The sequence below is a fragment of the Puma concolor genome, chromosome B3 (genome assembly GCF_028749965.1).
Source record: "Puma concolor isolate L17-30 chromosome B3, mPumCon1.1.hap2, whole genome shotgun sequence".
NCBI lineage: Eukaryota > Metazoa > Chordata > Mammalia > Carnivora > Felidae > Puma > Puma concolor.
Window position 1 is genome coordinate 113695547 of NC_141672.1, and position 16518 is coordinate 113712064.

At 57.8% G+C, this 16518-nt stretch overlaps 1 protein-coding gene across 8 annotated transcripts in view; it reads right to left on the reverse strand.

The window, feature by feature from the left end:
• The window catches only part of TLE3 (TLE family member 3, transcriptional corepressor), a 50113-nt gene extending 36442 nt beyond the window's left edge, over positions 1 to 13671 (reverse strand). For 4 of the 8 annotated variants that reach the window (XM_086711093.1, XM_086711091.1, XM_086711090.1 and 1 more), the window contains exons 1-4: positions 12545 to 13670; positions 11867 to 11967; positions 11272 to 11335; positions 10160 to 10204 (exon numbers count right to left, since the gene is read on the reverse strand). In XM_086711093.1, coding sequence (XP_086567219.1) covers positions 10160 to 10204; positions 11272 to 11335; positions 11867 to 11967; positions 12545 to 12568 — 234 coding nt within the window. In that variant the 5' untranslated portion in view covers positions 12569 to 13670. Of the gene's footprint in view, positions 1 to 10159; positions 10205 to 11271; positions 11336 to 11866; positions 11968 to 12544 lie in introns of all 8 variants that reach the window. The other 4 variants (XM_086711089.1, XM_086711087.1, XM_086711094.1 and 1 more) reach the window with 2 other exon arrangements.
• Positions 13672 to 16518: the final 2847 nt, after the last annotated feature.

Consider the following 16518-nt stretch of genomic DNA (forward strand, 5'->3'; position numbering starts at 1 on the left):
CCCCGCGTCGGGCTCTGGGCGGATGGCTCGGAGCCTGGAGCCTGTTTCCGATTCTGTGTCTCCCTCTCTCTCTGCCCCTCCCCCGTTCATGCTCTGTCTCTCTCTGTCCCAAAAATAAATAAAAACGTTGAAAAAAAAAAATTTTTAAAAAAAAAAATAAAAAAAAATAAAATAAAAAAAAAAAAAAAAAAAGAAAACAGACCTTAGTTTCTCGTTCTGAACCTGCCTCTGGTCCACCTGAGACCACGAGCCCGTCACTTAACCTCCCCAGACGGCAGTGTTCCAGTCAGTGCTCCTGTCAGGGAGTGCTCGGAACACCTACGCTGCTATGCTGTGGGGCTCGGCCTGTGGGGCCAACAAGCAGCAAATGGGAAGGGGCCCTGGAATGTTCCACCGCATCCACAACCCCACGACTCTTGTCCTCGCTCTTTGAGGCCTTGGCAACGCCGGGGACTCTGTCCCATTGGGAGAATACATTGCCGAGGCCTTCCTACGTGCAAGAGACTGTACGGAGCAATCAAGAGGCATCATCTTATATGATCCTTGTAACGCTCCCTATGACCGCACGGTCCACCAGATGAAGCCACGAGCCACGGGGGGGCCAGTGAACGTTAATGAAAACTCAACGTAAAACTCAGATTCTCACAGCAGCCACATTTCAAGGGCTCCATAAACATGTGCGGCTGCTGGCTACCATACTGGACGGTGAGCTAGACCTTTCCGCCGTTGCAGAAAGTTCTACCGGACGGCACTGCTCTAGCAGGTAGGTGTTATTATTCTCCCCCGCATCAACTGAAGTTCATAGGAAGTCTACGTAGTCAGCCCCAGGTCGCACAGCCAGTTAAGTCCCGACACGGGACTCAAACCCAAGGTTCTCTGGCCTCCAAGCCTGTCTCTCGGCCACCAGGACTTAGCCCTCCCAGCTCCTGATGCTCTGCACCTGACCGGCCAGGATGCCCCTCTGAAAACCAGTGGCTTCTGACGGAGCAACTCGGAGCCCTCTGGCACGGAGGAGCCAGTAAAAAGTCTCATCAGGGACCTGCCCCTCTCCCCACTGGTGGGGCTGGGCAGGGGGGCAGTGAGGGAGAGCTGCGTGGAGGCCCCTTGAGAAGGGAGGTCAGACCCAGGTGGGAGAATAGAGAAACTCCAACAGGCCACGAAGAGAGAATTATCTACACCGCACCCCCACCCGCCCCCTTTATAAGTTCCTACAGGCTGGACACCGCACGCATGTATCGGGGGGACACGGAGGCCAGCATCGAGCCGACGGTGAGAGGACTCTGGCAGGGGCGGGGCTGCTCTCTGGGGGTGCTGCTGCTTCTCTCCCCACTTCAGGCTGGCTTCGCGAAGATTCCTTGTTCCTCTGAGATGAAGTGCGAGGGCCTCAGGACCCCAACTGCCAACCTCAACCCCTGCAGAGCCTTCCCCCCCCACAACCCCCCCAGGATGTCTGCCCTGAGGCAAAGCCAGGTAAGATCGCAAGATGACAGCCCTCTCCTGGGGTGGGGGAGCTCAGAGGAAGGGGCCCCTTCCAGGAAAAGCAATGGGGAACGGTGGAAGGAGAAGGGAGAGCTCTCCTGGACCCATCAGTCCTGGCCGACTCACGGCCTCCACCTACTGGATCTCAGGCTTGCTCTGTTTCCACGGGGGCCACTGAGCCTCTCAGTCTAGACCGTCTGGGATCACCTGTGGCTTCTCCACCGCCCCCTGCGTCTGCCCTACCTCTTCCTGGGCAGGAAGTCTGATAGTTCCTGTCCCCCACCCTGGCCTCACCCACTAGTCCCCCCCCCGCCCGCCCCCACCAGACTGCTCCGCTTTTCCCAGCACCGATCGCCACTGACTCACAAAGCACACCCCCAACAGGACAACCGGTTTCAGACTCCGGGCTCTCCCGAGACGCGTATCTGGGGACCGAGTAGCAGGCCCCCTCCTCCAACCTTCGGGTCACAGACTGGCTGGGTGGTGGTGGAGGAGTCTAGAACCAAAGCCTTCTCGACCAGTTTAGGAAGAGTCCCCCTCCCATGCCCCCAAGGTGCTCTTGACATTCCCAGTGCTACAGGACTGGGAGAAGGATTCCTGCTCCTTGGAGTCTCCCGTATGAAGAAACAGGTAGCTTTCCCGGGCACACTAAGAAGGAACTTCCTCTGTTGGGCTAGTCTAGTTTTCAATCGGAATTACAAGGGCCACAACAACCGCAACAAACGGCTGAAAAGCTGCGCACGATGGTTACCAAGGATTTAAAAGGACAGCAGGACAAAGTCCTGGCATCTGGAACATTCCATGCCCAAAGAGACAGCCAGGGCATGCCGAATTTGCCAATCTACCCCCAAGCCACTGACCCTCGCGCTTCCTTCTCATAATCCCAATTCAGCCTGGTTTCCCTTCTCTCCCCCCTTCCTACCCACCCTTCCCCAGTATCTCTGCTCCATCATCTCCCCTCCCAGCTATCTCTTTCCTCACCACCTCCTTTCTTCCCTTTTCACGTTTAAACTGTCCACCGTACAAGGTGAAAAACAAACAAAACAAAAAACTTGAGCTAGATTAAAGACGCTTTAAAAAAAAAAAACTCAGGACGCTTCTCCGTTCCTTCCTCCAATCACAACTTTGCAGCCAAAAGACGTCTCTCTCAGAAGCTGGAGAAAACCTGTATCCTTCCCAGAAAGTCCATAATGCTCTCAGGGTCAGGGACAACCCCCAACTGGAAGGTTACCCTCTGTGAGTCTCCCCTCCCCCAAAACGTGGCCCAGCACCACGCAGGGCTCAGGGGGCCTCAGTGAATACAAAATGGTCCTATCCCTTGGGGAACTCCTGGCGTCATCCTTCCACACACAGCCAGCCCCTGCCCCTGCCGCCCCGTCCAGTTTATGAACACAGCCCTCTAGTGCCCTGGATGTATACAGGTCATTTTCACACCCTGCACTCTGAGGCTTCTGTCCTGCCGTTTGTTTGTCCGACGCCCAAATGCCTGTCATTTTAGGTTCCTAAGATGAAAATGTCTTCGCTGCTTTGTAAACAATCAAGTGCTACGGAAACACCAGAAGTCGATGTTATCATAATTATGATATGTGGAAGAACAAAATTTTCAAAGTCTGTCCTCCATAAAGGTCTTCTCCTGAGGTTACTTAGTGGTGGTGGCGGCAGCTGCCCCAGGCCCCCAGACCCCGGTCTGTGTCCCTCACTCGGTGGGTGGAAAGGAAGAGGCCCCCTTTCGACACAAAAGCCAAGTCCGTCCACGCTCCCAGCCCTGGTCGTTCCCAAGCTCTCTTTTCACCCTTCAAAGGATGCCATTGGTGAAGGGGAGCTTTGGTGACAGCGGGGACAGGGGAACCTCTTCCCGAAGGGCTGTGTTGCTTCTTCAGAGTCGGCTGGGGTGAAGGGGAGGGAGGTGTTTGTTCTCAGGCAAATCTCCAGGGCTGAGTTAAAGGGTCTCCTGGCTCATAAGCCCCTAAACCCCGCATGAACCTCCACTTGAGAATAAGACCCTCCCCTCCCCACCCTCATGCTTTCCAGAGCCCCCCCCCCCCCACCTCTGCACAGTGAACAGCCTCCGGAACCTGAGCTGAAAGGGCCTTCGAGGTCCCAGGTCCGGGATCTGCCTCTCCAGTAAGTGAAGCCCTCCCCCTCAGTCCCCACAAAGGTGGCCTTAGCCTAAACATTCAGCTAAACATTCAGTGACAGCTGGGCCCCACCCTCAGGCTGACTACAAACAAAAGAACTCCACAACAACACCGGGTGAGAACAGCCCTCCCATCCATTCCTCCAGAAACTCCAGAAAGGCCAAGTCCTAAGAAGCTCCCCCCCCCCCCCCCCCGCCCCCGCCGGGGCGGCGGGGAGGGGGTGCTCCTGTCTGCAGTGGATGCGGGCTTACATCAACCAGCCCACCCTACAGTCCTTTCTTAGGCTCAGGCAGGAAATCCACCCCCCTGCCCTAAGTTTCTCCCCGGCCCCCACCGGAGGGGGAACACTTTACCGTGTTAAGGCGAGAGCCAGAAAAGAAAAAGCCGGGAGAGAAAAGCAAGAGAGTGAGAGAGAGCGAGAAAGCAAGCATCTTGGCCCGGGAGTCGCAGAGAGCATTTGTTGAAAACAAGATATTGTCCCTTTAAGCATATAAAAACAAGGCCCTTGAGCACGCAGTTCTCACTCTGGTACACAATTATGGGTGCTTTCAGCTGTCTAGCACTACTTCAAGTGCTCTCTTAAACCAGACTGTCAATGGCATGTTGAAAGCTATTTTGCTGGCTGCTATCATTAATAGCAAAGTGGAGAGAGCTGGCTGATGAGAATTAAATATGGGGGAGGGGCGGGTCAGAACCAGTCATTACAGAATTACCAACACGAGCAAGGAGGCAATGCCACTTTGGGGAAGAAAGTTCAAACCGGCATGTGGGGGTGGAGAAGGAGGCACCGGGAGGCCCTCCCGCTCCCTCCGCCAGCGCGGGGCGTCCCCATCCCCCGCCCCCCACACCCCCCCCACCGCCGCCCGGGAGGGGGGGGGGCGGGATGGCCGCGGGCCAGCCCCGCAGAGCCATATGGGGACAGAGGGAGCCACGGAGTCGGGAGTGTGAGAGCAGAGAGGCCTTGGAGATCACTTTGCTGCAAAATGTCACCACCTCGCCTGGCTCCCCAAGTGGAGCCCCGCCCCCCCCACCATTCCAGCTTGTGGATGGTGCTTCCGATTGCCTTTCCAAGAGCGGTTGCCACCCAGATTGAGGAGCAGCGTCCTCCCCCTCCTCCCCCCAGGCTGGCTTTCTGCTGGCTTCTGCCTCATAAACCCCTGCCCTCCCTCTAAGTCTCGGCTCAGGTAACAGCTCTTCGGTGTAGTCTTCTGTGCCCCCCCCATCCCCCTTCCCCTCCCCCTTTCCGGGGAAGCATAAGCTGTTCTGTCCTGGGTACTCCTCCTGTGACACTGGGGCCGTATTAGCACTTACCTCACTGCACTGCCATGACTTATTTAGATGCCAACTCCCCAGCGGAGGGAATGGTGTCTGATTCGGCTGTGTAACCAGCCCCGGCCCACACCCAGCACATCCCAGGCCCCTAATAACCGTTTTGGAACGGCTCCAACCCCCTCATTTTACTGATGAAGAAACTGGATGCCGAGAGCCGTAGGAGGAAGCCTGCAGAGCTGGTAGCCAACCCACAATTAAAACCCTCACTTCCTACTCCCAGAGCTCAGGGAACCAGAATCCCACCCTCTGATGACCCCAGTAATTCTGAGTAAAGGTAAACCAGCGTGTTTGCTGAGCACCTGTTACGTGCCAAGCGCCCGTAAGAGACCCCAGCAGAGGGGCTTCCTCCGTGGCCACCAAAAAAGGAGATGACGACGTGTGAGAAAGGGCGCCATGCAGGCCAGATCGCAGGCGGGAAACCCCACGGAGGTTTGGCCTTGACTACCTTTTGGTCCCAAGTGTCCCAGGATTTTGTGCAAACGGATAGGGATAGGAAAGCAGTTTCCCCACGCAGGAGAGAAAAGGGAGCTCACTCCCACAGCGGAACGGAAACCGAGGGCCTCTGACACAGACCAGACCCTCTCTATACTAAGTGCAGGAGGAGGACCCCAAGGAGATAAAAGAGCTCCGTGCCCTCCGGGGGCCCCTGGCCCAGAAGAGTTCATGGAAAGAAGGAAGAGTCAGGCTCAGTTTCCTCGGATGAGCCGAGGCCATCCCAATGATCAAGCGTATGAGAAGCAAAAGAGCACACGAATCTCACTCCATATAGCAACAGCAGAGTGAAGAACGGGGGTCCAGAGAAGGCTAGGGTGGAAGGCAGTCTGGGGCGGGAGCTCCTCGCAGGTGCACAGGACAGGGGGCAGGGGGCTTTGAGCTCGGCAGACCCCCAAAGCTGACCATGGCAGGCCCTCGACGCAGTGAGAGGAGCTAAGTGACTGGAGAAAGACTCTCCTCAGCAAGAGTGACCGGCCGGGAAAGGTGAGGTGGAAACCAGGGCCTAGGAGGGAGTGCTTGGATGCCAGCAACCACACCCCCTCCCCCCCCCCCCACTCCGGAACTCTTCTTAGCTCAACCCAGACGCACCCCACAAACAGGCACTCCTGGGCAGGGTTTTTGTAACCTCGCCACCTGCTGGCTCCCTCTGGCCACCCGGCCTTCAACACTGATGGTCCCCAAACTTCAACTTGTACCTGGACATCTTCCAGCCAAGCCCCTAATTACTTAGGTGATGAGAGGGGAGGGGACAAACGGAGATCTCCCATCTCCTTCTTCAGCCCCGTGTTCCGGGCCACGGCCCATGGCCTTCTGTATCCTTGGGTAAAAAGGTCACAGGCCTTACCACTTTACCTCACCCATGAACCCGACCTCTGGGGTCGCTAGTTCCGCACTGGGTTTATTATTACGCACATCAAATCATCAGATGTGCAAATAGCTGGCAATTCAGAAGAGGACGGTGGGCAAAAAGCATCCAGCTGATATGGTTATACAACCTGAAATGGGGTACTTTGTACTTTGGTATAGCCGGGTTCGCAGGCGTCGCCTTAGCCTCTTGACATAATGCAGAAAGCGGCAATGACAATTAAAGCCACAGAGTGCTATCGGTTAGTAAACAAATACACCTCACCTCTGGAGTCTTGCTAAACAGAGACCTGGGCTCGGGACAAAAGGTTGCATTAGCAGCCCCAGCACTAATGCGGGACTGGGTAACTGGGTATCTCAGCTCCCCTCCCTGGCCTCAGTTTCCTCATCTGCAACCTGGAATGGTTTGCATAAGAAGCCAGAGGGCTCCCCCGCCCCCCCCCCCCCCCCTTCTAGGATGCCAAGAGAAACTTGGAGGAAGGGTTGCTCCTCTGGGTTTATAGAAAAAGGGTGACCGTAAAAAGGGTTGGCGTAGCGCTGCCCCAAAGTCCAAATGTCTCAAGTTCTCTTTTGAAACCTCAGTGCTCACCGGGGGAGGGTGAAGACGGCCTGACCCAGCTTCTCGTGCCTCAAACCCCACAGCCAACAGGTGCTCTGGGGCGCTCCTTTCGAAGCTGGCTTTGTTGGCACTGGAGAGCCTCGGCAGGGACAGGACAGGAATCAATGAGCTGGCCAGCCATCATCGCCTCCCTGGCCTCCCTGAATCACCCTTGACATTCTGCCTGGAAGCAGGGGCTTAGAGGAGGTGGGTGACCCCTTGAAAGCTCAGGCCAGGCCCGTGATTCTGTAATCTTTGCTTTGCCATAATTAGGGAGGTAGGCAGAGGCGTAGGAGGAGAAACCATTTATTACTTCTGTGGGATTTGACAGCTTGAAAGAAGAACGAGAAGGATACAGGGAAACAGCCAGCAGGAGCCAGCCACAGTGAGCTTAACCTCTCAGTAAAATAAAAAACGGGCTGGACGCACCTCGTCAGCTGCCCTCTGTCAATACCCAGGGCCTATCGGGCAGACCCGGAGGTTCCCAACTAATAGGCATTTCCCCAGAGACAGCAAAGAAGACCTTTTTTTTAAAAAAAAAGAAAAAAAAAGGTGGCGGTGGTGGTGGCGGTGAAGGGGGGGCGGGGTGCATGTGAGCGAGCAGGCGGAGGACCCCCACGCTTTCCAAAGTGCCAGCTCTGGAGATCACCTATTACATAAAGGTACAGACAGTCCCCACCCCCACCCCTGAGCTTAAAGACGAAGAATCCAGCCTGTTTGTTCCAGGCAGATGTAATCACACGTACAGTCAAGTCTAGAGGGCAGGACACTGCATGAATAATTCAAGCGCTCCAGTCACTTGATGGTGTGTGCAGATAAAACACCAGTCAACCGCTAAACAGGTCAGCTGATAAACTTGTTTGCTCAGGCCTAACCACCATCCGCCAAATGCACCCGAGACCCACACTACAATTAGTGGCTGGGTTTTCTTCTGCAGAACCCCGGCAAGCCTAGGGAGTGGCCAGCCCCATTAGGTCAGGGTTGCAGGTTAGTTTCTTCACCTCCCTGCCTCTTTGTTCCTCCACAGCCTCCGGGCGATTTCACCCAACTCCAGAGATTGCCATAAACCCAGCGAAGGCACCAGAAGGCAACACTCATTCGTGCTGGGAAAGCAAAGGGGAGCTGGCTGTAGGGCAGAGGTGACTGGCAGGCAGGGTGAAGCACCCATTTCGAGAATCCAGAGGCCTGGACTGGAGTCCCAGCCCTGCGCTACGGGCCTCCCTGAAGCCTCAGTTTCCCCGCCTGTACAAAGGGTGCAAACGCTCCGTCTGCCTGCCTCTCGCAGCTGAGAGGATTAAATGGGACCGTGTTGCCAAACCTCAGGCATTCTCCCCCTGAGAACCCTGTCTGGGGAATAGCCAGAAGTCCCAGATGCACACAGCTGCTCTTTGTGCAAACCCCAGCACCACATGCGTTAAGGCGGTTAACTCTTCCTGAGTTCAGAGTCTCCCCAGGACTCCGGGAACACCTTTGCTCCACCAGCCAAGGTGGACTCGTGCCAAAGAACCAACCACTCACAGACACGGGGAACACCACCCATGCAGACCTCAACATGCAACGACATATTACGCCTTAATTATGAAGCTCTTAGAATAACTGCTGCTATAAATTTTAAACCTGGGTGCAATTACCCTCTTTAAACACACCCAAGATACTAAGCACCGAGGGAAAAAAAAAAAAAAGGAAAAAGAGGAGGTGGAGAAAGGGAGAAGGTGGCACCTTGCCTAACACCCCAAGGGTCCCTGAACACCCGAGGTCCACTCCATGCGTTCAATCCCACCTAAAGTTGGGCAGCACCTGCCTCCAGTCCATTCTGCCCAAGAGAAACATCTCAATATACAAAGCCGTGGCTGCTTGTGATTTCTGTGGGTTAAGAAGTGAAAACTTGGTAGCCTTCCTATGCTAATCCCTCAGGAAGCCACAAACTGGCTTCCCACATCGCCCAGGAAACTCAGGCCCCTTTCCGGCTGCCCTTCACCCAACACTGGGGCTCCTCCAGGACAGAAAGGAAACCACAGATTCAAAAGGCTTTATAGGAAGCCACCGGAGCAGGCCGCAAGGGACAGGCATTTCAGGGTCACCTGCCCTTCTCACCTGCCCCAGACCCTGCCCCCTTCAAGAGCAGATTTTAAACCCCCGTCAACGACTGTTCATTTAGGGCAGCAAATCCATTCAAGTCACGGTCACCAAAGGCTAGAATGAGTCAACAGTCTTCTGAGATTTCAAGAACACCAATTGTTAAAAAGAACAACCGGACTGCGCCATTTATTCGTGCCAAGTCACTTCTAATCGCTGGCCAAGCCAAATTACAGCCAGCCTCTCCTTGGAACACAAATACACAAACAGGCCTCTCCCACAGCCCAGCCTAGCACCCGGGACTAGTTACTGATATGCACTGAGATAAAGGCTGTTTGTATTTGCTCGGTTTGAGGTATACTGTTATTAGGAGAGTGACAATACGAGGTAGTTTACATATCCATTAAACAACACCACACTAGCTAAACTGGTTTGACTTCAGGATTTCAAAGCTGAGCCCAACTACCAGCCACCTCCGAGGTCCTGGCGAGGCAGCCCTGGGCAAGTTACTTCACCTCTCTGCTTCAGCTTCCTTCTCTGTAAAATGGGGACCCGGGCTGCCTTCAAACGAAGATTGAGAGGAGAAAGCTGCCTCGCAAACGTTAAGACATGAGGGCTATATTTCATCCTGGCTTTGTATTTTTAAGCAGTTAGTGGCTTGTTCCCTTAAATTTTGACAGCTCAGCCTGGCTTTAAAGACTCTTGAAATTTAATCTTATCAAGGTAGAACATCAAATTGTTACGCGCAGGCAGGCACACATGCGCGCACGCGCGCGCGCGCGCGCACACACACACACACACACACACACACGCACACGCACACCCCTCCTGCATTTCCCCTTGAGAATTTTATATTAAAACACTTAAAAGCAGCCAGCTAGCCCCCTCTGGGTTTCAGGAGTTTGTAAAGCAGATCCTGAAGGCACAACGTTTCCTCCGCTCCTTTATACCAAGATCCAAGACCAGGGCTAATTTCACAAGCTCAGGTGCCAAAAACTCATGCCCAAGAAATCAGCAACGCCTCAGACCCTGCATTTCAGAGACCGGATCCACGTGCTCTTCGAGGAGAAGGAGGGGGAACAGAAGACGAGGCTCCTTTTCAAAGGGCAGGGGCCATAAGAAACCCATTTATTAGGTTTTTAACCGCTAGGTAGATTTCGAGAAGAAAAGCACTTACCTGCTTGTGCATTTCGATGTTCAAGCCATAGGACATCTCATAGTACTAAAAGCAAAAAGAATTGCCATTAACAGGCAACGCCCAGTCATCTGTTCACTTTCCAAAATCAGCTTTGGGGCCAGGTTTCTGGCCAAATCACACTTGTAGGATACATCTGCTAACGAAGTTCAAGTCAAACCCCAAAGCCCGCTATAGGGGGGGTTGAAGGGCTGACCAGGGGTGAATGTGGCTCTCGTCTCTACAGAACATTATCGATGCAGCAGTAAGAGAAGCTGGGCCCTCCCTCCCTTCCACAAGCACCTCGTGGGCCATATATCCTGTTTATACAAGGTTCGGGTTCAACAGGGAATCGTGTGTACGCTGGGCCCCTCTTGTCCTCTGAGAGTTATTTAGCAATGTGTCAAAGGCCTCTTATGTGGAAAGCAGTGCAGGGAGGGCGCTTAAGTGCCTCCCATGTCCTCTCAACAAACAGAAGATGGAAACTCAGGGCAACAGACACTGGGAAAGGGAAGAGAGTCTACCCTACTGCGCCAAGGCTGACGAGGCTGGGGTATCCCTGCTGAGGGAGGGGAGTGGAGGCAGAGAGCTTTGAAAGGCTCCTCCGCTCTCACAAAACCCCGGGGAACGAAGGGGGGGGGGGGGGCGCGTGCAGGGGATAGGCGGAGAGGGCTCCTGTCCCACTCTGGCTAGATCCCAGGGCTGCAAGGCAGCAAAGTTTCCCAACACTCCCCGGAGGTCCCTAACAGAGATGTTATCCCACCCAGACGTGAGCTGATCCAGTCCTATCTTACTAGCCAAGACAGGGGCCACCAGTCCCTCTGGGAAACCTTCAGGCCACAAACTAAAGGGCACGAAGGTAGCGCAAAAGCGCCCCGCCTGGATTTGGGTTTCCCTTTCGGCCCCTCCTCTCACCCACCCTCCTCCAAGTGGCCCGGGCTAAGGGGACGGGGGGCGGGGGGGGGGGGGCAGTGGCGGGTCGGGGGCACACTCGGATAACCCCGGCTCCCAGGGCTGCCCGGCGGCTGGCCGCGGCGGGCCGGGGACTCGGCTGCAGGGTCCCCCAGACCCCCGCCCCGGGCCCGCCCTGGCCCCGGCCCGCGGCCGCCTCTCACCATCACGTAATGGCGCTGCATCTCGGTCTTCTCGTTCGCCAGCTTGTCGTACTCCACTTTGAGGCTGCGAGGGCAGGAGGAGCCGGCTCAGGCCCGGGGCCCGCACTGCCTCCTCCGAGGCCCCAACGTCAGGGCCTCTGAGAACCGCTTTGCCACTTCCTGAACGCCCCCCCCCCCTCCGCCCCTTGGGGGACCCCTGTCACCCCGCAGCCCCGGGGCGGAGGGGGTTCGGGTCCTCGCCGCGGCGGACGGAGAGACACAACTTGAAACTTCCGCGGCCGAGCGCGTGGACTGCTCAGGGCCGCGGGGGCCGGGGCGGGGGGAGGGAGGGGGGGTGGAGAACCCGGCTCGCGACCCCCGGAGCGGGCCCGCCGCGACCCCGACCCTCACCCCGCCGGCGGCCCAGGGTGCCGGGAGGCTGCGGGCAGCCAAGGGTTAAGGCGCCGCGCTCGGAAAGGGGAAACAAAAGGCGGAGGCCCCGGCTGCCCCGCCACCCCGGGTCGGGAGCCCCCTCCGTCCCCGCGGGGGGGGTGGCAGGAGCCGCGGCGGGGACGCCCCTTCCCGCCGGCCCCGGGGAGGCCCCCACCGGCCTTACCTGTGATATTGAGCTTGCAGGAACTGGAATTCGTCTTTGATCCTGTCACAAGACTCAGCCACCGTGAATTTAAATCCCGGCTGCCCGGGTTGATGGGGAGCCTGGAGCCCGCGAGGACGAGACAGGGGAGGGGGCGGGGGCGTCAGACTGGGCTCCGGGCGGCCCCAGCCCCTCCGCGGCTTCCCCCGGCTCCCCCCGCCCAACCCGGGAGGCCACCCTCACAGCCCAGAGCCTTCCCAGCAAGTTTCTCAGCCGCCCGACGGGGTGGGGTGGGGGGGGGGGGCGCCCCAATCCTTCCCCATTGGCGGCGGGGCTCATCCCTTGCACGAAGGCGCTCCCTTCCCAAGTAAGACCGGCACTGGAACATAGCCGGGTGAGTTGGGAGATTGGGGAGAGGGAGCGGGGGAGGAGGGGGGCAGCGTGAAAACAAACAGTTCCGCTGGAACACAGGCAACCCCCCAACGCCACTCGGGCGGAATTAACCTCCTCTCTCCACGGCGCCCCCCCATCCCCATCCCCTTTGTGTGAGCGCGCGCGCGCGCACACACACACACACACACACACACACGCACGCACACACCATAAAGGTAGCAACAAGCAAAATGGAGGTGCCAGATAAACTGCCTCGTTTACCCTGCCATGATAGATGCTTAAATAAACCGAGTTGCAATTACTCACCGGATGTCTGCCTTGCGGATACATGGCAGGGAGGGGTCGTGATTCCGAGAGCGTGGAAGCGCCGAGAGCTCGGGCCGGGGAGGTGCGGGGGAGGGGGGAGCCAAGCCCGAGCGGGGGGCGGCCGGGAAACCGAGTGCTCGCCCCCGGCCCCCCCAGCCCGCTCTCGCAGCGAAATCCCAGAGTCGGGCGCCCGCCCCAAGTGGAGACAAAGAGCTGCGGAGCAGGCGGCAAAGTCGTCGGCGGGCGCCGAGGCCGGGCGGCGGACGCGGGCTTTGTGCGCCTAGGGCTCGGCGGTCTGCGGCCGGCCGCCTTCCCCCCGCTGCGTGGAGCGCGTCAGGGCCGGGGACAGCGCGGACATCGTCGTCTCCCCGGTGGCTCCGGCGCGGGGTCCCGAGGCCGGGGTCTCCTCCTGGGGCGACTGCGGACCCCCTCCGGATCACTCGGCGAGTCGCGCCGTGAGGGGGGCGCGCCGAGGCAGCCCCAGCATCCGGGGCGCGCGGGTCCGATCCCAGAGGCGGCGCTCGGGGAGAAGAGGAAGGAGGCTAGCACCCAGGTGGCGGCTGGGGGCCGCAGGAGCGCCGGAGGGTGAGGGCGGGAGCCCGGCGCGGGCGCTTAGACGCCCCCCCTCGGAGAGGAGAGCCTGCTGTTCCGTCTGCTACTGCCGCCGCCGCCGCCGCCGCCGCCGCCGCTGCAAGCCCTTCCCAGGGCCGAGGAGGAAACTCCAGGCTCAGTAGGTGCAAATCAGCTGCCCTGGCATCCTAACTCCAGCGGGCACAGGAAGCCTCCGCAAAGGGGTCCTCGCTGCTCCCAGCTTGAGCGCCGCGTCCCCAGCGAGGAGCGCTCGGCGCCGCCACCGCAGCCTCGGAGCGCACAGGCAGGAGAGAGCGCAGCCCGAGACCGGGGAGCTCTGCGGCTTCCTTCCTTCCCCTCGGCCTGGCTCTTCTCTCCGCGCCCGAAAACCCCCCCAACACACACACCCCAAACACACACGCACACACACACACACACACACACGCACACACACCCAAAAAAGTGCCCGGGACCTGCGGATACCACACACAGACAGGCGAGGGGGACAAGCACGAGGTCTGAACTGCCGCGAGAGCAGTTCCAAATAGGGACTGAAAAGTAACAAAATAATGTGGCAGCTTCGCCCGGTGCTGGCCAATGGGAGTGCGGGGCCCCCACGTGGGGCTACCGGACTCGGCCTGCGACTGGGCGCCGCCGGGCGCGACGTCACAATGCCCTCTTGTGTCTAAAACTATGCATGAAAAGTAGCAATCAGGCCCTACCCGCTGGTGACTTTCGCATGGGAGTGAAAAACAGCGCTCCTCAGATCAGGAATTAACCGAAAGACATATAATAAATAGATATATATTATAGTGCTGGGCTGCTAGACTTTTTTTCTCCCGCCTCTCTCTTTTTTTTTTTTTCCCACGATCTACTAGCAAATAATTATTTGGCGGGAGGGGGAAACAGGGGAACCCGAGGAATAACAACAAAAGAAAAAAAGACAAGCCGTACGGTCCTCGAAACCTGTGGCTGGTAGTAATGTATCAGTTTATTCTGCAGTGGCGGCGAACGATTCCTCCCCGGAATCTCATTAGGTCTGCAAAGCAGCCCAATTAGATACTATAAAACAAACAGAATCACTTTGTCACTTTAATGTTTTCACTTCGCAGGATTTAGGACTGAGAAAATGGTGGGTCCCAAAGTTGCCTCCCACCTTAAAAAATTTGCTGGGAACTGAGGGTGTCCCTCTCTTTACCCCTTCTCTTGCCCTCCCTCCCCGTTCCACTGGCCCCCAGCTTTTTTTTTTTTTTCTTCTTTGTTCATTCGTCCTTCTTTTCAGAAAGCCAAATAAACAGCGTCTTTGATGTGCGGCGGCTGCCGGCTAGAAGTCTGAGGAACTCTGGCTTGGCGGGCAGCGCAGATGGAAGGGCCGGCTGCCGGCGGACAAACGGCCCAGTTCCCGAGGTTCCTCACCGCGCGCTGGGGCCAGGGGAGCGGAGGAGGGGATGGGGAGGCGGCCCTGCCCTGCCGCGGCCGGGGAGCTCCCCGTTCCGACCCGGTTTGCCCGGCCTGCTCGAGGCAGTGTTGCGGCGTCGGCGGAAGCCTGCGGAGGGGCTCGCGTGCGGGCCCGTGGGTGTCTCCGCAGCCAGCCTCGACGCCTCGGGAGGCGCAGACGCTCGCCTGCCCCCGCGCGCTCCTCGCGCACCCCCAACCGCCGCGCCTCCGGGACTCCCCGCGCGGTCGCACAGGCCACTCGACTCCGGGGCCAGTCCGCCCCGCAAACGGATAGCCTCGATCTGCTGCTCGGGGTTACGTCAGGGCAGACGGGCGGTGGGGGAGCGGCCGCGCCCCGGACCCCCGCGGGCCCCGCCGGGTGGACCGGCCCAACGGGCGCCCGCGGGTCCCTCCCCGGCATCTCCGCGAAAGCGCACGCACCCCGGGGCCGGTGGCGGGCGCGCGCGAGCCGGCCGCGCGCCCCCGGATCTATATTTTCCCCTCATTAGGATCTGGAGTTCGCTCTTTGCATCTTAATGAGGAGCTGAGAGCGAGCGGGCGCTCGGAGGCCGGTGCGCAGGGAGTTACACGTGAGCGCCCGCCTCGGAGTTGAACCTCCCCGCGCCCGCTCCGGCCGCCAGCCCTGAACCGCGCTCCTCTCTTCATTTATTTATTTTCCTAAATAAAAACATAAATCGTGTGCGGCGCGCACCGAAGAGGGGGGTAGAGAGAAGCCCGGGTCGACAGATGCGAGCATCTGGCCGCAGCATTCATTAGACACAAAATGGCTCCTCTTTGGAGCTTCCTTTTCCCCTCCCCCTTCTCTGCCCTCCCCCTTACGTCACGGGTGGGCGCACCCGCTTCCAACCCGCCCCGCCCCTTTCTCGCTCCTGCCCCCCACGTGGGAACCGTCGGCCACGCCCCCTAGCAAGGCCCGGGAAACCAATCAGAGGCCGCCGAGGAGGCCCTCCGCCACTGATTGGTGAAACGGTCGGGAGCTGTCAGTCCGCGGCCAGAGCTGTCAGTCAAAACCACGAGGGGTGGGGGAGCGCTGACAAATGCCGAGGCTTCTGAGCCTCCCGCTTGCAAATAGTGCTTGGAATGGCTGCTTAATTAGCTTTGAATGGCTTTTCCTTCCAGCTCAAACAATCTGTCACTACCATGTGGTATAAAGGAGCCATGCATAAAAAAGTAAGCAGAGGCTAAATATCAATTTGATTTTGTGTATCAAAGGAATATTTTATTTTTCTCCCTAGTAATGAAACGTATCAATTTAAATAATAAAAGGTAAAACACACACACACACACACACACACACACACACACACACCCCGAAAAGGGGGGAAAAAAAAGAAAAAAAGGAAAAAGAAAGAAAAAAAAAAAAAAGCCCAAACTCCACGGTTCTCTGACTCCTGCGCACGCCTGAAACAGGTAATTTCTACGGCCCACGTTTAGAAGGAAACCTGAAGATTCCCTCCACCCCCACCCCGCCCCCAAACTGCGTCTTGTTTTGTTGTTGTCGTCCAGAAGTCTAGGAGTGATGGGGGAGGGGTGGCCTGTAAAAGGGAAGGTGGGGGCGGGGGGGGGCAAACTTTAAAGGAGCTCTTTGAAGCTGCTAATCAAAGTGAAGGGGGTTTTAAGACCCCGTAAACTGGGGATCCCACAGCAGGTCTCGATTTGGGAGCCGAGAGGAGGGGTGGGGGAGTAGCGGGTGTGCGTCTCGCCCGGATTTATTAAACACAATGCCTTCAAGATGCGCCTTGTCCGGCCTCCCTTTCCCGATCTCATTCGGGACTGGCTCCAACGGCGCCCGCCCGCCGTCGACCTACTAGCCTGGGCCCCCAGGTCAGGTCTATGCAGATTGCGACCATAGAGCACTGCAGCTCCGTCCCCGTCCTAGGCATCGCTCTTCGCTCTTGCCCCGCCGTCCGCGATCCCGGGGACCCCGCGAGCCTGGACGCTCCCAC